The sequence below is a fragment of the Geotrypetes seraphini genome, chromosome 6 (genome assembly GCF_902459505.1).
Source record: "Geotrypetes seraphini chromosome 6, aGeoSer1.1, whole genome shotgun sequence".
NCBI classification, from domain to species: domain Eukaryota; kingdom Metazoa; phylum Chordata; class Amphibia; order Gymnophiona; family Dermophiidae; genus Geotrypetes; species Geotrypetes seraphini.
Window position 1 is genome coordinate 233,921,155 of NC_047089.1, and position 22,753 is coordinate 233,943,907.

A 22,753-nucleotide genomic window follows, 5' to 3' on the forward strand; every position below is an offset into this window, starting at 1 on the left:
AATGCTGAGGCTTAGATGAGGCTAGAGAGGTCTGCAGTTCTTTGGACGTTCTGAGATGTTCTTTGACTTCCTGGATGAGTCGATGCTGAGCCCTTAGAGTAATTTTGGCAGTTCAGCCACACCTGGGAAGATTAACCACTGTTTCAAATAGTCTTTTCGAAGATATTGGCTTTCACTCTACTTCAGTGGAATCTCAGAGCTTTAGAAAAGACTTTGTAACCCTTTCCGGATTGATATGTTTGCACAACTGTGTGTGTGTGGGGGTGGGGGGTTCTCATTTCTTCTGGAATTTCCTTTGATTGTGGCATAGTGTTCTTATTGAAACTTTATGGTAGCTACCTCACTGTCATGGTAATTTTCAATCAAGCCTGGGTGTGTTCAATTAGCTGAATATAATTACCAATAAAATTTGGTCATTTGATTGAGAAGGGGGCAGTTAAGTTTGAAGAGGTAATATGGGTGTCAAACAAGTTTTGTTCCTTCAGTAACTGATGTAAAATATAAATTGTGTTGTGTGTTTATTTGGGTTTCCTTTGTATTGTGTTTTTTCACTGAAATGTTTCAGTTTCTCTTGCTGTGAACTGCCCAGAACTACTAGCAGGGCGGTATACAAGAAATAAAATAATAAATATTATTATTATTTTTACACTTCCCCCTCCGTATTTGCGAATTCCGTATCTACGGATTTGGTTATTCGTGATTTTTGACCAGAAAACTTTTTTCATTATTTTTAGCCCTGTAAGCCTCCCCCCCTTAAGCCTTTACCTGCTGGTGTAGCAGGTTTTCAGGCAGGAGCGATCTTCCCACGCTCCTGCCCCATGCAGATCGCTTACAGGAAATGTCTCGAGAGACTACGGGAGCTGAAGGCAGCCATTTCCTGTGAGTGATCTGCACGGGGCAGGAGCGTGGGAAGATTGCTCCTGCCTGAAAACCCACTAGACTACCAGGTAAGGCTTAAGGGGTGGGACTTAGAGGGCTAAAAATAGCCAGGGGATAAGGGCAGAACCGGCCTGAATATTATTTGTGGTTTTTCCATATTCGCGGGTGGCTCTGCCCCTAACCCCCGCAAATACATTGGGGGAAGGGTATTCCATTTTGTTTAAAGAAAAGAAGCCTTTAAGTGTGACACGCATGCAATAATAGAGAAAATCAGGAATTGGAGGGGTGTCTTTTTCACATTACTATATCTGGGTAACTCATAATGTAGCAGAAACATTTTAAAGATTTTTATTTTTTGCTTTGGTAGCTGACTGTAGCTGAGCTGACAGAGAAGACAAAGGCCCTGATTCATGATGGATACACATCATTGCTCAACGAATGCTGTCACAGTGCTGCCCAAGCCTTTTCACAACTGCTAAATATTTTATCTCCCACAATACTACCGGTAAGATCAAGGATCTTGCATCCTACTATGGTCACGTACTTGTAATGTTTAAACTTTATTACTATTACTACTAATCATTTCTGTAGCATTGCCAGATGCACGCAGCACTGTACCGTAACCATGTAAGAGACAATCCCTGTTCAACAGAGCTTAAAATCTAATCAGACAAACAAATAGGACAGTTTGGGTAGGGAGCTATAAAGAGAGTGACAAAATGGACATGGGCGCTTTACAAGTGGGTCAGAGTTGGGAGTTAAAAGTCTCAAAAAATGGGATTTTAGCCTGGATTTGAACACTGCCAGAGACTGAGCTTGACGTACCAACTCAGGTAGTCTGTTCCAGGCATACGGTGCAGCAAGATGGAAGGGACGGAGTCTGGCGTTGGCAGTAGAAGAGAAGGGTACAGTTAAGAGAGACTTACAAGGAGAGATAAGGAGAATTAACAATTTGTGCTATGCTATATTTGGTAAATACACTCCTATTGTGTGAATGAGATTAGGAGGAACAGTCTAAAAACCCATACTCAAAAGTAATGTCTTGATCCGTGTCAAACTGGCTTCACTGTACAGTGGTTTTATTAACAACTTGAAAGGTACCCTCCCGCAGTTTGAGAATGAGACCAAGATGAGGGGAATTATAGTGTCCCGGAAAGTGTAATTTGAGTTCAAAAAGATCTAGACAAATTGGAGAAATGGCTAGAAATAATAGAATGAAATTCAAAAGTCACCATACTGCACTTGTGAGAGGAAAATGAAGTACCCAAGTATACAGTGGAAGTGATTACTTGAATATTTGGCTTGGAAAACCTATATTAGAGGCTACTTCTTATTCTGATTTTAGAAAATCACTAAAGACACGCCTGTTTGACATGTTTACATTTTGTTGCTGTACTGTTTAACTTCTTGCTTTTTAACTTTTTACTGATGCACTTTTGACCGTTTTAATGTATTTTATATATATTGATTGTATGTGTTTTTTACTTTGTTGTGAACCGCTTTTAACTTTTGGTATAACGGTATACAAAAAAATAAATTATTATTAGGCAGTAGTGTAGCAGAAATGAATCCAGTAGCATTGGTTTATACTTTTTACTGAGATGTTCCAAGTTTATTATCATTTGATTATATCGCCTGTCAGAGATATCTGGCTGATTTACAATGTTTATAATTCAAATATAAAATATTGAAGGGAAATATTAAAGAAAATGTAAAGTTCTTTTTGTGCTGTATGTCTGCATTACTCAGTTATGCTTCCTGCCATAGAACTGGGTGACGAAGGGTCAATATTGAAGAATTTCTCAAAGACATAGCTTTTCAGTCCAGCTTTGAACCTCTCATTGCTCCACAATGTAGATCCTAGTATGCTAAAAATCGAAGAGTGAATAGATTCAAAATAAATCTGGTATGGGACAAATAAAAGGCTTATGTTGGGAGGGAACACAGGAAGTGAGTAGGCCTGTAAGGTGTCAATCAATATGTAACAAAATAGTGTGATCTAAATTAAATTATGTTTTTGGTATGGAATTCTGGCCAAGACTGGTGACCAGTGTTCCCTTTTTAGCAATGGGATAACATGACCCCAGTACTTAGCACATATGACTAATTTTTTTTGCTATATCTTGAATGATTTGTAGCCTTTTTGTCCTTTAACTGGAAACCAGTGAAGAAGGCATTGTAGTAATCCAGATTCCCTAGAATAAAAGTATGAAATAACTTCCAAAGAGCATTTTGATAGATAAATAGTTTTATGGAACAAATTTGTTTCATCTTTAAAAAATAGTTTTATACTATGGCTGAAATATGTGACAGAAAACTGAATTGAAATGGGTAATAAAATAACTGCTTTTGTCTTGTCTATTCTTTTCAACATCTATATGACTACTTTAAAACTTTTCTGTTTATCCCCCTGCGAAACACTATATACGTATGCAGATGACATCTTTGCTCTCCTTGAGATTGACCCGAACCTCACTAATTTCGTTGGGAATATAATAGAATGTAGAATGTATAATGATACTTCAGTCTTGGGCCCTTATAGTACAAATGAAACTGAACGAGTCCAAAACAAAGTTACTTTGGCTTGGCCTTCAAAATTAGAGGTGCTACCTTCGTCCATTCTGTGGCCTTCAGGATCCTCACAGCAGATTGAATTCTCAAATAAAGTTCTGGGTGTCATAGATTCAACACTTTCATTCACTGACCATCTTAATTCTCTGGTTAAAAAAATGTTTTTTTAGTCTCTGTATGTGGAAGAAAGTGAGATCCTGTTTCCATCATCAACACTTTGCTGTCCTTGTTCAATCAATCATCCTTTCGAGGCTGGATTATTGTAATTCGGTCTATTTAGGTTTGACCAAGAAAAGCTTTCAGAGACTTCAACTGATCCAGATATTGTGGCTAGGCTGATCTTTGCAAAAAGTAAATTTGATCACGTTTCTCCACTCCTGCAAAAACTTCATTGGCTTCTTATAATTTCCAGAGTTTGTTTTAAATGTGCCTGGTTAACATTTAAGATCTTGCATGGCATCCTTCCTCCTTTAATTCCCCTGTCTTGGAATTCTGTAAGATCTGACATTACCAGATCTACTCAAAAATTTAAATTGTCCTTTCCTACGCTGAAAGGTGTTACCTACATTGGCAAATTAAGGAAGTCTCTACTTTTCAAAATTACTGAGCTGTGGAATGATTTTCCTATTCATCTGCACGATCTGGGCTCTTTCCAACCATTTTGAAAACATCTGAAAACTTGGCTGTTTTCAAAGTTGTAAATTTCGCTCCTCTCCATATTATTCCAAATCCATACTGTATCTGTTCTCCTTTCTAATTTTCTTGTAAACCGTGCCGAGCTCTACTGTTATAGAGAAGATGCAGTATATAAGCCTAAGATTTAGTTTAGTTTTATGAGTTTGCAAACAAGTGGCAGTGGTGTTCAGTATTCAAAGGTGAGATGGATGGCGGACTCGTGTGATCAGTGGTTCATAAGTTATATGTCGTCAGCATATGTTAACAGGATTAGCACTTGTAAGATATGAGGAATTGCTTTCTCTTAGTGTCCCAGATCTGTTACTGTGCTTATACATTTTGAACACAGCATGGAGATCTTGGGAAAGGCCCAGAAGACACTGAATACAAAATGTCTAGATAATATGTGAGGAAAGTTAAAGGAACTGGGTTTATTCAGCCTGAGGAGTAAGTAATAGAGTCTTGAAGTCACTTCAGGCCATTTTCTCTACAATTTAAAAACCAACCTAATTTGCAGTCCACGGTGATCTAAAAAGAGAGATTTTTGTGCTCATTCTACCATTATTTTTATGTTTTGAGTCATAAGAACATAAGATGATAAGATTTGCCACTGCTGGGGCAGACCAGTAGTCCATCATGCCCAGCAGTCCGCTCACACGGCAGCCCTTAGGTCAAAGACCAGTGCCCTATTTGAGTACCAGTGCAAAGTACGAGGGAATTTTAAAAAGTAACAGCAAATTTAAGGGCAGGAAGCATAGTTGAGTAATGCAGACACACCGTACAAAAGAACTTTACATTTTCTTTAAAATTAAAAATTTCCTTTCAATATTTTCTATTTGAATTATAAACATTGTAATTGGACACTGGTTTCATTTGTTCCCCCCATTATAGATTTCTATTCACTGTTGGAGGGGGTCGTTGGGTTATATCTTGTAAATGGTGACTTGTCTTTCGCTTTGTTCTGTACCATATTTTCAATAAAAAGATTTTCACATAAACATTGTAAATCAGCCAGATATTTCTGCTAGACGATATAATCAAATGATAATGATGATTTAAGGGCATCTACAGCATGGCAGCGGTTCTCAGGCACTGCCCGGACCTCCGTCGCGATCTGCCGCCTCTATGATGCAAGTTCCGGTTTCCAGTTCAGCGGGCTGCAACAGAGGAAGAACGCGGAGGAGGCCCAGGCAGTGCTTGAGAACTGCTGCGGTGCCGGGGATGTCCTTAAATTAAATATTTAAATTAAATTAAATTTAAAAAGTGAGGCAGGGAGAAGGGAAGGACTTCACACCCATGGCGGCCCCCAAGAGCTGCCCTGCTCAACCCCGCTTCCCCCATGGCCCGCATTAATCATGTTAAATTTTTTTTTTTTTACGTGAGTTAAACAATTTACAAGTTATTCACGTTAACACATTAATTGTTCAGCCCTAATTAAAAATAAATAGAAGCCCTAATTGAAACTAAATAAATAATAATAATAACTTTATTCTTCTATACCGCCACAGTCGAATGACTTCTAGGCGGTTCACATCAAAGAAGGCTGGACAGTCAGCAAATTACAGAATGCAAGAAGTGAGGGTATAACCTATTACATAAGAAATAGATAAAAGGAAAATATGAATCTTAAGGATGTAGTATAGATCTCTTGTATGCAACCCATAAAAGTACCACAGAATTGCTTTTGTGTGTTCTTGCACAGACTGTCTTCTGTTCTTTTCTGCTTAATTTCCAGAAAGTGAATCTTGCTAATATTGACTATGTTGTAATTATCTACGGACATGCCAGTTCGCTTTTAGGGATAGGGCAACCTGAGGTAAGATCACAAAAATATTGCAAAGTATTATGTTATTTTTGGAGTGGAGGGAATGAGTAGGGGGAAGTAGTGGGAGGTTTATGCTGATTTAGGTACCTGTTAGAGAATGACACGGGGACAAATTTGTCCCCATCCCCGCATGAACTCAATTTCCCCATCCCGTCCCTGCGAGTTTTGTCGCTGTCCCCCATCCCTGCCCCATTCCTGTAAGCTCTGCCTTAACCATACAAGTCTCGAACACTTATGATTTTAAAGTGTTTGAGGCTTGTACAGATGAGGTCCGGGCTTGCAGCAATAGGGCAGGGACAAGAAAAAAACTCGCGGGGACGGGATAGGAAAATGAGTTCCCACGTGAAAAAATGTGTCCCCGTGTCATTCTCCAGTACCTATCTCAACGCCAGCTCTTGTGTCTTATGAGAGTTTCCTACGAGCCAAAAGTTAGACCTATGCGACATAAGCTGAGAAGGAAAGTTGGGAGATGAGAATGGGGAGAAATACTAAAGAGCAGGCTGTTCATTAAAAAAAGAAAAAAAGTTGCGTAGATAGTAGGGTTGAGAAAACATTCCTGATAAGTTTGTTTTATTCTTTTAAATCCCCCCCTTACCCAGGGAGCCCCAGGTACGTTAGATAGATTGTGAGCCTACCTGGACAGATAGGGAACATGCTTGAGTACCTGATTGTAAAACCGCTTAGATAACCTTTATAGGCGGTATATAAAATCCTAATAATAAACTTGAATAAATATACAAAAACTAGAACATTACATACACCATCAACAATACATACTCCCACAATACAAAAACCTCCCATAATACAAGAAGTACAAACCCTAAAATACACAAGCGACCAGCACCTTATTATCTTCTTCTCCTTTTCATTAATAACACAGTCTCAAACCTTGTCTTTCATCTGGCAAAAAAGGTGCCGCTTCAACAGTTTTTTATTCTGTATATTCTGCTACTGTTGAATATACTCAGGAAGCTTATTCCATTCCCTAGGCCCTATGCAATGAAATAGACTGTCTCTAGACAGTACACTCTGAATCATCAGTTCATGGGGGGGGGTTGCTCTTTTTGGGTTTCTTCATCCTGCCTTACGCTTTTAGCACAATTAGAACCAATCTCTCTTGCCCACGGTGCCATGAACCTTCATTTGCATCTAACCAAGGTTTTCCCTCACCATTTTCTGTCCCCCCCCTCCCAACCCAACTCTCCCAATCATTGCAGTGGCAGCCCTCTGCTGGGGAGACATGCACTGGGGCTGTTTCCTGGAATCATGCAATTGCAGGTCATAAGTCTAGCTCTAGGTGTCGCAGTTGCGCAATGAGCACGACTCTCTGCCTTATCCAAAGGCACTGGACGCTAAGTCCATGACATCTTCCGTGCTGGCTGATTTATGGAGCAGAAGAGCTGACTGAGGAATTCAGCCCATGTCCCTTGTGTGACACAGCGTAGTGTACTGTCATTGAGTCATTACAGTGAAGGTGTGAAGTGCAGTCATTTCTAACATCTTCAAAGACCATACAGGAAAGCAAGCAGTTTTGGGGAAACTAAAATAATAACTAAAAGCAAGGAACACGGTGCAACATATACAGTACAATGACAATTAGCTCACAGAATTCAAATCTAACAAAAGGTTCCTTTCAAGTGATGGAACTTAATGCTATTCAATGTTAGAACAATTTGTATGCTGCCTAGCAAGCTAATAATGTGAGAGAGGCTTTGTTTCTTATAGCCAAACGTCAAATTTTGGTGCCAGTAGGTAATGAGACGGGTAGATTCCACCACAGAAGTTACTGAAGGCTCTATCTGGATCACCTGTATCCATATTCTCCCCCAGTGCCCTTCCCTCCTTAGCTGGAGTCTCTCTTGCTACCCTCTTTCAGTTAACCTCATCATGGCTCCTGTGAGCTGGTGGGTGTCAACAAGTCCTACAGCAGCTTTATACCTTCATTCTGCACAAGCTTCCCGTATGCATGGGAAGCCGTGGAAGGAGTGGCAGGGGCTTTAAGGGTGCTTGCCAGCTTGTGGACCATGCACTGCAGTTAATTGGAGGAAGAGGGTAGCATGGCAGCAGGCTAAGGTGACAGCACCCTGGTACGGGAGGAAATTTCTTATGCTTAAATTTGGACTTGGGTAGCAGAACTAGTGGAGCTGCTTTAACCTAAGGAAGCTTGTAAAATGATGTTTATATAAAGTCTGCATTTTGTTCAGGTGACTGTTTGGTTTTTCCTGGTTGTGTTAACTCTTGAGCAACAATAAAATCTGTCATTCTTTGAAAGGAATTAGCTAAAGCTGAACAGCAGTTCAACAAGATAATCACCGAGTACACCAGAGAGAGGTTTCACTGTTTGGCTGTCTTTGGAATCGGAAAGGTATATTTCAGACAAAACAGGTTAGTATCACAGGTATATTTCAGACAAAAATGCTAGGCAAAAGACTTGTTATGACTGGAAATTTGAGTTGAGATCAGTGGGGGTGGAGGAGAGCATTCAATCTTACCAACTGATAACTGTTTTTATCAAAGCTGAGTCTTGTTACTATTTGATCTTCAGTTAGCATAGGTGATGGGGGTTAAAAGCGTTGGGCAGAGGAGGGGGAAGCTGGTTGGTCCAGGAAGTTGCTGGTGAGGCTTATATATTCTGCTGCCGTTGAATATACTCAGGAAGCTTATTCCATTCCCTAGGCCCTATTTGGTAATGAAAAAGATTTTGATACTGACAGCAAAGGGAAGTCAAAACAGAGAAACATGATGGCAGCTAAAAGCCAAATGGCCCATCCAGTCTGCCCATCCACAGCATCTATCATCTCCTCTTCTCCCTAAGAGATCCCACGTGGGAGGAGTCTCATGACACGGGAGAGAGAAGGTGTCTAGAGGATGGGAGCTGCATGACTGGGATAAATGATGTCAGATGTTGTGTTTGCTTACTTACCAACCTACATGCTTCCTTGCCTAGGTAGTTGTTTGTTTTTTAAGAAATTCACCCACCTATGTTGGTGTACAGCAAGAATAAACTGGGCATAAGCAACAGACAAGCATAGCAATCAGCTTATTCAAATAACAGTACATATTATGCAGCATAGTGTAGTTACTTACCTGTAACGTAGGTTCTCCGTGGACAGCAGGATAGTCAGCCACATATGGGTGTTGTCCCAACACCTCCCAATTTGCGGATAAGCTCTCCAATAGCTCAGAGAGATTTTTTTTTTTTTTTTTCCTCTGAGCACGTGCAGTGCCCGGGCCCCACTGGGCATGCCCGAGCCCTACCCATTTCCCCCTAATCCCCAGGATGTTCCTAGCTGTGGCCGGGTCGGCCGTATGGGGAGGCGGGTGGGTTGTGTGGCTGACTATCCTGCTGTCCACGGAGAACCTACGTTACAGGTAAGTAACTACACTTTCTCCTAGGACAAGCAGGATGAGTCAGCCACATATGGGTGACTCCCTAGTCGAGGGATGTACCGACTGGACCTGCGCCTTAGCGCTTTGTGCATCCCTCGCCTGGCTGTGGAGGCCGAGCCGGGCAGGGTAATCAGGCAAAGCAGGTAAAGTTGTGGAAACAAGGTTTTAGATAAAGTGCTGTGTTAACTGAGCAATAATACTCACAGAACAATGAACTGGTCAATGACAATCAATGAACAGTGAGAAACCAACTGGTCAACAGTGACCATTCGTACTTGCATGTGAGAATTCATACTTGCCTATTCCACCTTCAGTCTAGACAGGAGTGCTGGAAGACCTACTTAACTCACAGAACAGCGAAAACTGGTCAATGACAATCAATGAACAGTGAGAAAACCAACTGGTCAACGGTGACAATTCATAACTGGTCAATAGTGACAATTCGTACTTGCATATGAGAATTCATTCTTGCCTATTCCACATTCAGACTAGACAGGATTGCTGGAAGACCTACTTAATCAATATCTATAACACCCTACTTGAACAGTGTTTGTCGATATTTATAACACCCTACTTGATCAGTGTTTGTCAAGGATGTGCTAGTGGTTGCTGTCCCTCCCGGGAGGGAAGAGCCACTTCCAAGACTGCTCGGCCGAATGCATTTGGAGCGTGGAATGCTATGTCGAGGCAGTAGTGCTTGGTGAAGGTGTGCATGGAGGACCAAGTGGCTGCATCGCAGATGTCCCCTATTGGTATGTGGTGCAGATGTGCCGTTGTGTTGGCTATGGTTCTGCGCTGGTGGGCGTTGGCTCCCACCTGCGGTTGATGCTGCGCTTTTCTATAGGTGAAGGGGATGCACTCTTATATCCAGCGCGAGCGCCTGCGTTTGGTGGCCGGAAGTCCTGGTCTGTTTTGGTTGTAGGAGACGAACAATTGAGGCTTGTCTAATCTGCTGCATAGTCAGGGCTCGCACACAGTCCAAGAGGTGTTGCTGAGGTGGCAGTGTGCCTCCCTGTGGGGAGATGTAGAGTGCCGGGAGGCACGCTGAAGCCACCTTCGGCAAGAATCGGGGGTGGGTTCTGGGTACCACCCTGTTCTCATGAGGGAGTGTGTCGGTAGACACGATGGTCAGGGTTTTCCCAGCCAGGAATACGGGATCTGCCTCCCCCAAAGGTTTGAAGGGGTCGAGGTGAGATGATGCGGCACCAAGTTGAGGTCCCATCCGGGCGGTGGTGGTCTGACCGGTGGGTGCAGATTGGACAGTCCCTTCATGAAATTTTGTGATTACTGGATGCGTCGACACTGGCTTGCTGTCTAGGCCAGCGTGGTATGCCGTGATTGCACTTAGGTGGACCTTGATGGAAGTGGGTTTTAGGTCCCCCTGAGATAAGCTCAGTATGTACTGCAGGATGTCCGGTATGGGGCAGTTGTAGGGGTCTCGCTGCGTGTCTGTGCACTGGTAGCGGAACCTTCTCCCTTTCAACCCATAGCGTTTTCTGGTTGAAGGTCTTCTGGCTGCCATAAGAGTGTGCTCCACGTCTTGTGGTAGGTTCATCCTCTCATCATCCATGCGGTCAGGGCTAAGGAACGCAGGTCATGGTGGAGGGTAAGGTTCCCGCGTTGTGTAATGAGAACTGCACTGATCGGGAACGGGGAGAGGTGAGTGAACCGCTATCCCTTGCCGGAACGGGAACCATGGTTGCAGGAACCCGAACAGGGCAATCATGATCACCGTTGCTCTGTCCTGAAGAATCTTCTGCAGGACTTAGGGTGTTCCAACTCACAGACAGACCGTCGGGGCTGAGACGGCGATGGGTTGATCTCTTTGCGCAGAAGGTCCAGTATTTTGAGTTCGGTTCGGTTGCAAACAGTTCGATGCTCGGTGTGCCCCAGGTGCTGAAGATCTTCTTCATCGCTGCTGGGTTGAGACACCACTCATTGGGATCCAGCTGGTGGCTGAGTCTTTCTGCCAGGTCGTTCTGCTCCCACAGGAGGTAAGTTGCCTGGATGGGGCATTGAATGGAGTTGGAGAACTCCCACATGTGGCAAGCTTCCTTGCATAGCGAGGTTGACCCTGTCCCTCCCTGTTTGTTGATATAGTGCAAGGCAACCTGGTTTTCTGTTTGGGTGAGGACTGCCCTGCCTGTTTGAAGGTTTCGAGGGCATTCCCTAAGGCCCTGAGCTCCAGTAGGTGGGTGGTCAGAGGTTGGGTACACTGGTCCCAGTGACGTCTGAGGTGCCCTTTCAGGGATCACATGAGTAGTCTGGTGTGCTGCACAACAAAGACCGGAGCGTGCTGACGATGAGCTGCTGGCAGGGATGCACTGGGCCAGGGATGTCATGGCGTCGATCTGGTAGTCCCGTAGGACGGCCTTGGTCTGCGTGGTGTCGATGACTGCCCAGATGAACGATATCCCCTGGGTGGGTATCAGGTTGGATTTCATGTAGTTGATGAGGAACCCCAGTTCTTGGAGGAGGGTTATGGTGGTTGACGGGGCTGCCAGCTGTCGAGATAAGATAGGACGCGCACCCCTTGAAGGCGAGGATGTGCCACTGCCACGCACTTTGTGAACGCTCTTGGAGCCGTTGAGAGTCCAAGGGGCAGGACCTTGTACTGGAGGCGTCTGTCTTGGCTTTAGAAGCGACAATGCCCCCTGTGGGCTGGGTGCATGGGATACTAGCCAATACTCGGGCTGTAACAGGGCCAAGACTGTACCCAGAGAGTGTATCTGGACCTTGTGTATGCATCTGTTGAGCTTACAGAGATCTAGGAACGAGCGTTGTCCTTGTCCATGGTGACGCGGGGGTTCCTGGAGTAGAAACCCCTTGGTGATCTCCTCTGTTCATCACCGCCTCTATTGATTCTGCCGAAGCAGGTCCTCTCCTTGCTGCAGGAAAGTTGGGTCGTCAGATGGAGGGTGCCCCGCCCACTCGGGGGGGAGGGGGGCGGGAGTGGAGACGAATTCGGAATCCCTGCTTGATGATGCTGAGGGCCCACTGGTCGATGGTGATCCTGAGCCAAGCCTTCGCAGACAATCTGATCCTGCTGGGCCGGAGGGTGGTCAAGGTTCTGTTTTTGTCTTGGGGAGAGGGCTGCCCTTGGATGCCCTGCCCCTCGGGCGGTGCTTGTTTGCATAGCAGTTATGTTACTGTTGCGAGCGCTGGGGCACAGACTGCTGCCAGTGTGGACTGGCTCAGTTGTGAGCTGGAGTCTCTATTTTATTTTATTTATTTATTTCCTCTCACTGGCCTCCTGATAAAGCTGCATCTGGAACTGGAGCGCAATTCGTGCGCTCAGTATTGCGCCCTCGAAGGTCTTTTTCCCCGTGGAAACCAGGGTTTTTCAGGTCCTTCCCTGACGGGGGTTAAAGGGGGGGTCATGCTGCCCTGTTTCTCTTAAGCTACCGCAATGTCCATGTATGGCTGCTGCGGGTTGTCGAATCCCTGGGCTGGAAAGATCTGGTACTTCAATCCCAGTCTCCTTGATGTTGGTTGCCCTGAGGAGGGAGTCAGCCAAATCTTGTCTCTGCAGTCCAGGAGGTTCTTGTGGACTGGAATCGCCACTGCCTGCGTGAAGTACTGGTACTGGTAGTTCAGGCCTTGTAGTACTCTGTCTTGGGTACTTGTTGTCCACCCACGTGGATCTTGAGAAAGGCTGTGAGTTTCTGGAGGGACTTGGGGTGAGTCCTCGTTTGTGGGGTTTTTTTGTTTTTTTTTTTAGTAAATATTTATTTATTTTTGTGGGTGGTGACTCGGGGCGTGGCTGGAGGCTGGTGTGTAGCTTGTTCCTCCGTTGCTTGGGTGCATGGCATGCCGCTGAACCGTGCCATGTTGTTGTGTATGGCTCCCTCTAAAGGGGGGCATAGTGGGGAGTGTAGCCCGCTGAGAGAGGAGTGGGTCAGCAGGAGGATTAACTGTGGCTGCTGGTCCCACCCCTGGTGGTTCGCAGGTTCATGTGCTGCTCCACTTGACTGGTTGGGTGGCTCCATGTACCCCACCGCCCTTCTCTGTCCTTCTTGAGAGGGGGGGAGAGCCTGCAGAGAGGGGGCAGGATGCACCCCTTCATCTGTGCCAGTGCTCCTGGCTGCGTTTCCCACTGTGCCTGGAGGCAGAGAAAGAGGAGTGATAATGCCTCTTGAGTGGGCTTCTGCTGCTGTACTGCCTATTGTATATTAAACTGTACAGCGCTGCATATGCCTTTCAGTGCTATAGAAATCATGAATAGTACAGAGTCCCTCATGCTGGCTGGAAAAGCACTCTGCCTAGGTTTTATGAAGAGCAAACAGCTTTTTAGACTGAGGAGTTTCAAACCTCCACCTTTGGAGAGGCATGGTCTGACATGCCGCATCTCTGATGATATCAGCACCCTGCTGAGAAAGGCAGACTCCTCGTTCCCAACATGAGAGGGGGAGGGGGGCGGGGTGGGAAAGGTGTGAATTGCAGACTCTGCAGGACCCCAAGAGGGAAAGAAACATCGAATTGTTGTGTTTTTTTTTGTGGTTTTGTTTTTCAGCATGTCCTTTATAAGCTGAACTCTGGGGCAGCATGTCTCCTACTGGGGGGGAGAGGTTTGCAGGTCCCCTCCAAGGGAAAAAAGCATGGGAGATTCTTTCTGCTTAAATTCAGATTGGGAGGAGGGTGGGGCAGAGCCCTCGGGGCTGCAACAGATTATCAGAGGTTTTCCCAAAAACAAGCAGATAGGACTTACCTTTGAACCCCAATCGGCTCCCTGCAGAGGCTGGCTGTAAGAGGCAGCATGCCGTCTGGAGGGTGAAAGCCCCAATCTGTTGCTTGCAGAGGCTGTGGATTTACGCAGCAGCATGCAAGACTCCTATCGGCTGCCCTGCAGAGGATGGCTGTGCGTGGCAACATGCAGGGATTCCTGGAGAGATCTCTCGGTTCTGGCGAGACTCCTATCGGCTGCCCTGCAGAGGCTGGTTCTAAGCGGCAACATGCAGGGACTCCGGGAGATATTTCTCTACCGGGCCAAGTGCAGGCGGGGGGATTAGCTGAGCCAGGGCATCCTGGAGGCTCCTTGCCACTGTAGCTTGTGGATCCCCCGCTGCTGCATTCTGATGAGGATGGCTTCTGGAGGAAGATTCTCGGGCCTCACTTCTCTTCATGCTCTGCAGAGGCTGGCTGTAAGCAGTAACATGCAGGAACTCCTGGAGAGATCTCTCGGTCTGGTGAGAGTCCTATCGGCTTCCTGCAGGGGATGGCGGCTAGCGACAGCATGCAGGACCTCCGGGAGAGATTTCTCGACCGGGCAAGTTGCAGTCGGTGGGGTTGACTGAGCCAGGATGTCCTGGAGGCTCCTCACCGGATTCGTCTGTGGATCCCCCACTGCTACGCTCCGATGAGGATGGCTGCTGGAGGAAGATTCTCGGGCCTCACTTCTCTTCATGAAGTCTCTCAGTGCCCTCTTCCTTAGCTTGCGTGCACGTGGTGACATGTGCGCACAATGCAAGCCACACGGAAACCTCGAGCGCCGGATCCAATCAGTGGGCGCACAATTCATGAGGATCCAGTGTGTTCATCCTCCTCCTGCATCCCAGTTGTTTCTTTAGATGATTCAGGCATCTTCAAGTTGATGAGTAGAAAAGTTGTAATGGAGAGCTGTAGAAAATCCGACCGATGGGAACGGGCGGAAACTAAAGACTGGGGATTAGGGGGAAGCAGGGGGAAATGGGTAGGGCTCGGGCATGCCCAGTGGGGCCCGGGCACTGCACGTGCTCAGAGGAAAAAAAAAAAAAAAATCTCTCTGAGCTATTGGAGAGCTTATCCGCAAATTGGGAGGTGTTGGGACAACACCCATATGTGGCTGACTCATCCTGCTTGTCCTAGGAGAAAATTTTCTTACAAAGTCAACACAATACACATTATAGCATCTTAATAGACAGCATAGGTGGAACATAAAGACTGATAAGTTAGAATACCAATTAAGATTCCAGATAGAGACTTGGATTCACAAATTGGCAGTAGTTTAATAGCTTAACATTTTTTAAGGGTGGTATATTTTTTATTAGAGTGGTGTACAACTCATTATTAATAAAAATAAAAGTCGTCTGCTGAGATAACCCCCAGAAAACTATCGGCCTCTTTTACAAAGCCACGCTAGCAGCCCAGAGATTTTAAGGGCTTCGGGGCTGTTGCTGCGCGGCAGCCACTAGCACGGCTTTGTAAAAGAGGCCGTATATGTGATTATTGAAGCTGCTTGCTCATTGCTAATGTTAGTAATTCCACTGTGAATGTCAGTGTGGTCTTTTTTCCCCAACTGCATTGATCTGTTAAAGGAAGAACAGCTCCTGATCCAATGCCCTACAAAATCACAGAAACTATTGCAGTTCAGTAAAGACGAAACCGAGCTGCAGGAAAGGAAGTAAATCTTTTTGTGAATGTTTGTTTTAGTACCTTGATAGTAACATTCTGCTTTCATCCATGTTGTCAGATTTACAGATGCCTTAAAGCAGTTTGAGCATTCTCAGACCATGGTCAATCATAAGATTGTGCCTGGTGTGTTAACCTGGCCCACAACATCTGTGGTTCTTGAGGAAACTCGGATGGAAAAATTACAGGTAAGTCTCTTTCCCTCCCCCCCCAAGAAATGCTGGGTTTCCCCTTGCCTCTGGGTAAGCATCTTGGTCTGCATCTGTTTCCTGGAGGTTTGTAGAGACACCGTTAACTCCTACAAAATGCAGGGGTCACACAGTTCCCAGAAGTTCACCTGTAGACCAAATACATAAAGAAAAATGCTGACCAGTCATAGGCAGGATTAACCAACTAAACAAGTTTAGTAGGAAAAATGTTACCCTGAATTGTGTTTAATTTCCAGCAATTAACAAATGTGGGATGATACAGTACAGAACGGATACAATCAAAACAGCTATAAGATTAGACAATACATAGAAATAATGCTAGGAGCCAGACTATGAACGAGCATGGGCTGCCCTCTCCTGCCTAAAAATTGTATTCGCGGGGGTTCCTAGAACAGAACCCCCATGAATATCGGGGGAGTACATGCAATGTGCTTAAATGCCAAAAAACCAAAACATTTAAGTGCTATTTTATAAATATGTCAAAATCTTACATGGCACATAGTTTACAGATAGGCATGCATATAGGCAGAGTCTGGAGGAAGCATGGTTGAGATCCCACACCTAAGCAAGTGTCTCAGGCATTTAATGCGAATCAGCTCTATTGCTGGCATAAGTACTCATGCCTGAATTGTAGAGTGTTTCACCTGTCGACACTGCTCGTTTATAGAAGAGATGTCTATATATAGGTGCACTGTTATGGAATTACTCTCAAAATGTAAAACAACAAAATTGTAAAATCGAAATGACAAAGCCAAATTTAAAAAACATGGTTTAAAAAATATTTCAGTTTCTTTCTGACTAGATTCTGATATTATTGTGGTGTATTCTGCTGTTCCTCTCCTTGCTGACTTATTTCTGTTTTCTTTGCTGCTGTAGGTGCTATTGGATAAGTTTATTAAGCAGTGCAAGTTCCCTCCAGAACCTGATGCTGTTTGCCGTTATCCACTGTGCCTGGGCCAATTAAAAATTCACATATACTTTTCAGATCCAGACTTCAAGGTAAAAAAAGAGTGTAGAATCAAATAATAACAGTAATAAGATTCTAACTGTTATTATTCTGTTTCCTTGAAAATAAGACCTATCCCAAAAATAAGCCCTACCCCAAAAATAAGCCCTAGTTAAGATCGACTCCCGAAGCCCCCCCCCCATCTGAATATACCGATACTCCCCAACTCCATCCCTGACACTAGTGCTGCCTGATTTGCTGAAAAAATTGAACTCGTTGATTCAGCAACCCCCACCCCTGCTGCTTTAGGAGGCCTCAGAGCGGAGGTATGTCAGTCTCATGGTGGGAGGGTCATGGGGGTTCTGCTGCACAGGGGGATGGAAGGGAGGGATAGAAAGATGCTGCACAAGGGGATGGGTGAGAGGGGAGGAAAGATACTGCAAATGGGGGAGGGGGAAAGAAAGAGGAAGAATTGGGGTGGAGGAGAGGAAGGGAGAGATCATTGTACATGAAAAAAATAAGACATTCCTGAAAGTAAGCCCTAGTGTATTTTTTAGATCCCAAATTAATGTATGGATTAATTGTCTTATTTTCAGGGAAACACGGTAAGAGTTCATAGCAAATCTCCAAAGGTGACTGTTCTCCATGGCATCACACTGACTGGTTATTTTACTGCTGTTGAGATGCAGTTCAAAGGTCTCTCCACTTTTGGGGAGACTTCACCGGTTACCACTTCAGGATAGAATTGACTTTAAATGCGCATTTTAATGGAAATTCTAGAAACAGCACCTAAATTTAGGCTCCAGTAGGTTCTCTACCGGTGCCTAAGTTAACTAAAACCACCTTTTAAAACAGCAAAAAAACGCAACGTTAAGGTTCCTACTGGCTCCTAAATAAAAGGCACCAAAGCATACTCCCGCTTGGTGCCACTCAGCGGCTGAAGAAACCACAACTCGGCGGCCGCCACCGACCGGGTTAGCAGCGGGGCAGGAACGTGGAAAGCTCACTCCTGCCTGCTGCACCTCTGGACCACCAGGGATCGACAGAAGAGATACAACAAACAGAGCAGGGAGAGGGGGGACAGGGTGCAGAGTCTGGCAGGGGAGGGAGGGGGACTGGATGCAGAGCCTGACAGGGCAGGGAGGGAAGGGGGCTGGATATAGAGCCTGACAAGAGGGAGGGAGGGAAGGGGGGCTAGGTGCAGTGCCTGACAGGGGAGGGAGGGAAGGAAGGAAGAGGGCTGGATGCTGAGCCTGACAGCGAAGGGAGGAAATAGGGCTGGATATAGAGCCTGACAAGGGATGGAGGGAAGGGGGCTGAGTGCAGAGCCTGACAAGGGATGGAGGGAAGGGGCCTGGGTACAGAGCCTGACAGGGCAGGTCACTTGAATATTAAGCCACCCAACTTATATTTGAATCAACCATTTTTCCTCCTTTTGGGGGGGGAAATGGGGGTCTCGACTTATATTCGGATTAATTTATATTCGAGTATATACAGTAACCTCTTAGCAAAGGTCTGGAGGAAGCACTGGACTTGTTTTTCAACATAATGCTGTGCCCACAAATATAAACTCAGCTTTTCCTCCTTAAAGAATGTAAAAACTGCAGCTAATTTCCATCGCTCCTTCACGTTTTTTATTCGTAAAGATTTGGAATGAGCTTCCATCTGAGATTAGACCTTCTCTCAATTAGCAACATTCATAAAAAGTTAATTCACCTGTTTCAGAAGTCTAATCATAGAAATCTTTTCTATGATTAATTAATGATCTTTTATCTGCTAATCATGATTATCTTTGTTACGATTCTGAATATTTGTAAACCGAGTCGAGCCCTAAAAGGGATGAATCGGTATATAAAACCAAGGGATTGCTGTTCTGTACCTGGATGTCTGGTCTGCTACCAGAATCTCTGTATACAGCACAAGCAAGTCTCCCTCCTGACCAGATTTTCTGCTAGGGATCTCCTATCTCATCTTTTTTTCTCCACTTACAAAAGTTCCCTCTTATCCTGGCTTAGGTGTGAAATTCATTACTCTCATGATATGTGCAAAATCAACCCATTTAATAATAATAATAACTTTCTTTAGCACTCTCCAGACCAGTAGAGGTTAACTTTACGAATGGGTATATATCTAATCATGACCAGCAGGTGGAGACTGAAAACAAAACTTTGGGACAGTATATCCTAGCCCCTCCTCTCTATTTCCCTCAGTCTTCTTTCAGTCTCCAGCAGGTGTTGAGTGATCTGTACCCATCTCCCTTGGTAGGGCTGTTGGAATTTGTTTATGGGGTTTATTGTCCCTGTTTTTGGCCGGACGGAGCTTGGGCGGACTCTGTTTGGGGGTTCGTCCGACCTCGGGGGTGTCAAACCCGGCGGGTCACGAGCGGGGTCCCTCCCCCCACTTCCTCCACCTCCCCACATTTTTTTAGAGGAGCCTCAGCAGTAAGCCTTGCCCCCTAAATCAAGCAAGGCATATTGCTTCGAGAGCCTGTGGAGTCTGTTCTGTAAAAAAAAAAAAAAAAAAAAAAATCCTGAGGTAGTGCTGGTCTGAAGGGTTGTTTCCCTTTAAGAAAACTGTATTTTACTGTATTTTTTCATGTAACCAGCACTTTTTTATAGCTAGGTCGCGTATGGAGCAATTGTGCCCTTCTCCGGGGGAGTAGGCCACAATTTTAGTCCAGCCGCGAGGCACTCGCGGCCGGCCTGAACTCGGCGGTTTGGGTCGGTGAGGTGGTGGAGCTCCGTCGGCAGCGGCTGCAGGCGCCCAGAGCTCCCCGCCGATGGTGCCTCGCGAGTCGGCTTGGAGCAGTGGGGAAGCCCGGTCTTCCACAACCGCCCACGGAGGGATTCCCCGAAGGATTCCCTCTCAGCTGATTTTTTGACAGCTGATGCCGGCTTGCCTGCTTTAGCGGCTGAGACTATTCAGGTTTCTCAGCCGCTTCAGGCTATGGAGGGAGCTTTTTTGGCGGGAAAACCGCCATCTTCTCTGTCTGGCCCCTCCATTTTGTCTTCCACCTCAGGTGACCTTCCCCCTGTTTTGACTATGCAGGGGCAAGGTTCTGCTGGGTCCCCTGCTGTGGCAGGGAGTCCCTTGGGACCCTCGGGGGTTTTTCTCCTGAATTTTTCTTTTCTTTATGCAGAGCCTATTTTCAGGCGGCTGGGGGTCCCGGTTGCGCCCAGGGGGTTTCGGGGGCTGGGTTTTCCTCCGCGCTCCCTGCGGCTTTGCCTCTTTCGTCTGGCGTGACGTCCCCTCCGCCGCCTCCCTTGTCCAAGCGTCCGCGGGTGTCGTGGGACGAGAATTTGTGGTCGGAGGAACGGGTCGGTCTGGAGGAGGACCTGGACCCTTCTGAGGAGTTCCAGGACTCTCTGGAGGGGACGGAAGCTGGCGGCGGGTTGTCGGATTTCCCGTTCTCCAGTGACGAGGCGTCCGTGGTGCGCCTTTTTCAGAAAGATGAGCTGCCTGACCTTATTCAACAGGTTTCTACGGTTTTGCGTTTTGAGGACGCGCCGCCGGAGACTCCGCGTGTGGGGGACCCCCTGTTACGGGGGATCCGTTCCGTTTCCCGCTCTTTTCCTATGCATCAGGATATTCGGGATATTATTCTGGAGCAGTGGAAAACGCCGGAGGCGCCGTTTCGGCTGGCGCGCAGCATGGCTCGCCTGTATCCCATTCCTGAAGGGGATCGGGCTACGTTAGCTTCGCCAGTCGTGGATGCGGTGGTCTCGGCAATTTCCAAGCGGCATACCGTGCCTGTTGAGGGCGGTTCTGCCTTGCGGGACCCTGAGGAGCGCAAATTGGAGAGCATCCTTAAGCAAAATTTTCAGGTCTCTGCCTTTGGGGTCCAGGCGGCTATTTGTGGGGGACTGGTCGCTCGCGCCGTGTTTCGGTGGGCGGAGCGGGTCTTGGATCGAGAGTCTGACGACTGGTCTCTGGTGGATCAGGAGGTTGCGAAGATTGAGATGGCGGCCTCATTCCTCTCAGATGCTCTATATGACTTGGTGCGGATATCGGCTAAGTCTATGGCTTTTGCGTGGCCGCAAGGCGTGTGTTGTGGCTGCGCGCTTGGGCGGCGGATGCTGCGTCCAAAGCTAAGCTTACTAAATTTCCCTTTCGGGGGTCGTTTTTGTTTGGAGAGGACTTGGATAAGTTGATTCAGACTCTGTCGGACTCGAAAGTTCCCCGTCTGCCGGAGGACCGTGCCCGCCCGGCGTCTCGGGGGGGTGCGGCCCGGGGGCGTTTGCGGGATTTTCGCAAGTATCGCCCTGGGCGTGGGGCTGCTTCTTTCCAGTCTCCGGGATTTTCCCGGGGTCGGTTCTTCCAGCGCATGCAGCCCTTTCGGGGGGGCCCGTCGGGGGGCAGGGAATCCCTCCGCCGGTTCCCCCGCTTCCCGTCCTGCACAATGACGCCTTGCCGGCGCCCCCTTTGGTTCCGGTGGGGGCTCGGCTGCGCGAATTTTTCCCCAAATGGGCCGAGATCACGTCCGATCAGTGGGTCCTGTAGGTGGTGCGGGACGGTTATGCCCTGGAGTTCGCCCGCTCTCTGCCGGATTTTTTCCTCGCTTCTCCGTGTCAGACTCCGGGGAAGACGCAGGCTTTTCGCCAGACCCTTCAGCGCTTGCTAGATCTCAGGGCAGTTGTTTCGGTGCCCCCTCCGGAGTGGGGCACGGGCAGGTACTCCATTTACTTTGTGGTGCCCAAAAAGGAGGGGACTTTTCGGCCCATCCTCGATTTAAAAGGGGTCAACAGGGCTCTCAAGATTCCCTCTTTCTGTATGGAAACTCTGCGGTCGGTCATTCTGGCGGTTCAGCCGGGGGAGTTTCTCACTTCTCTCGATCTGACGAAGACCTACTTGCATGTTCCTATTCGGGCCTCTCATCAGCGTTTCCTGCGCTTTGCGATCTTGGGTCGGCACTTTCAGTTCTGTGCGCTTCCCTTTGGGCTGGCCACGGCTCCTCGGACGTTCACCAAGGTGATGGTGGTCGTCGCGGCAGCCTTGCGGTCGGAGGGCATCCTGGTACACCCCTACCTGGACGACTGGTTAATTCGGGCAAAGTCGTTGCAGGAAAGCTCCCGGGTTACTGCTCGGGTGGTGGAGTTTCTCCGGTCGCTGGGCTGGGTGGTCAACCTTTCCAAGAGTCGGTTGGTCCCGGCTCAGCGTCTGGAGTACCTAGGGGTGCTGTTCGACACCTCCTTGGGGAAGGTCTTCCTCCCAGAGGGCCGGGTGAGCAAATTGCAATCTCAGTTTCGCCTGCTTTTGGCGTCCCGGTGTCCTCGGGCGCGGGATTTCCTCCAGGTCTTGGGGTCGATGGCGGCGTCCCTGGACGTGGTGAGGTGGGCGCGGGCCCACATGCGTCCTCTCCAGTATGCTCTGCTCCGGAGGTGGTCTCCCCAGAGGCACGGGATGGATGTTCCGGTTCCCCTGCGAGGCTTGGCGCGCTGCAGTCTGCGTTGGTGGCTCCAGACCCCTCACCTAGTTCAGGGGGTGGGTCTGGATCTCCCGCAGTAGACGGTGCTCCTGACGGATGCGAGTCTCCTGGGTTGGGGGGCTCAGTGTTTGGGTCACTCAGCTCAGGGCACCTGGTCCGCGGAGGAGGCCGCCTGGTCGATCAACGTGTTGGAGACCAGAGCGGTCCGTCTGGCGCTGTTGGCTTTCCACTCCCTGTTGCTGGGCAAGTCGGTCAGAGTGATGTCGGACAATGCCACGGCGGTGGCTTATGTCAATCGTCAGGGGGGCACCAAGAGCACTCAGGTGGCGCAGGAGGCGGCTCTGCTCATGGTTTGGGCGGAATCCCATCTGCTGGACCTCTCGGCCTCTCATATAGCCGGGGTAGAAAATGTTCAGGCAGACTTCCTCAGTCGTCACTTCCTAGAT

At 47.2% G+C, this 22,753-nt stretch overlaps 1 protein-coding gene across 3 annotated transcripts in view; it reads left to right on the forward strand.

Annotated features, from left to right (window-relative positions):
- Positions 1-22,753, forward strand: part of TTC3 (tetratricopeptide repeat domain 3) — a 280,528-nt gene that overhangs the window by 105,904 nt on the left and 151,871 nt on the right. For all 3 annotated transcript variants that reach the window (XM_033948613.1, XM_033948616.1, XM_033948614.1), the window contains exons 19-23: positions 1,247-1,384; positions 5,861-5,941; positions 8,223-8,335; positions 15,789-15,915; positions 16,813-16,935. In XM_033948613.1, the coding sequence (XP_033804504.1) occupies positions 1,247-1,384; positions 5,861-5,941; positions 8,223-8,335; positions 15,789-15,915; positions 16,813-16,935 (582 nt within the window). The remainder of the gene's footprint in view (positions 1-1,246; positions 1,385-5,860; positions 5,942-8,222; positions 8,336-15,788; positions 15,916-16,812; positions 16,936-22,753) is intronic.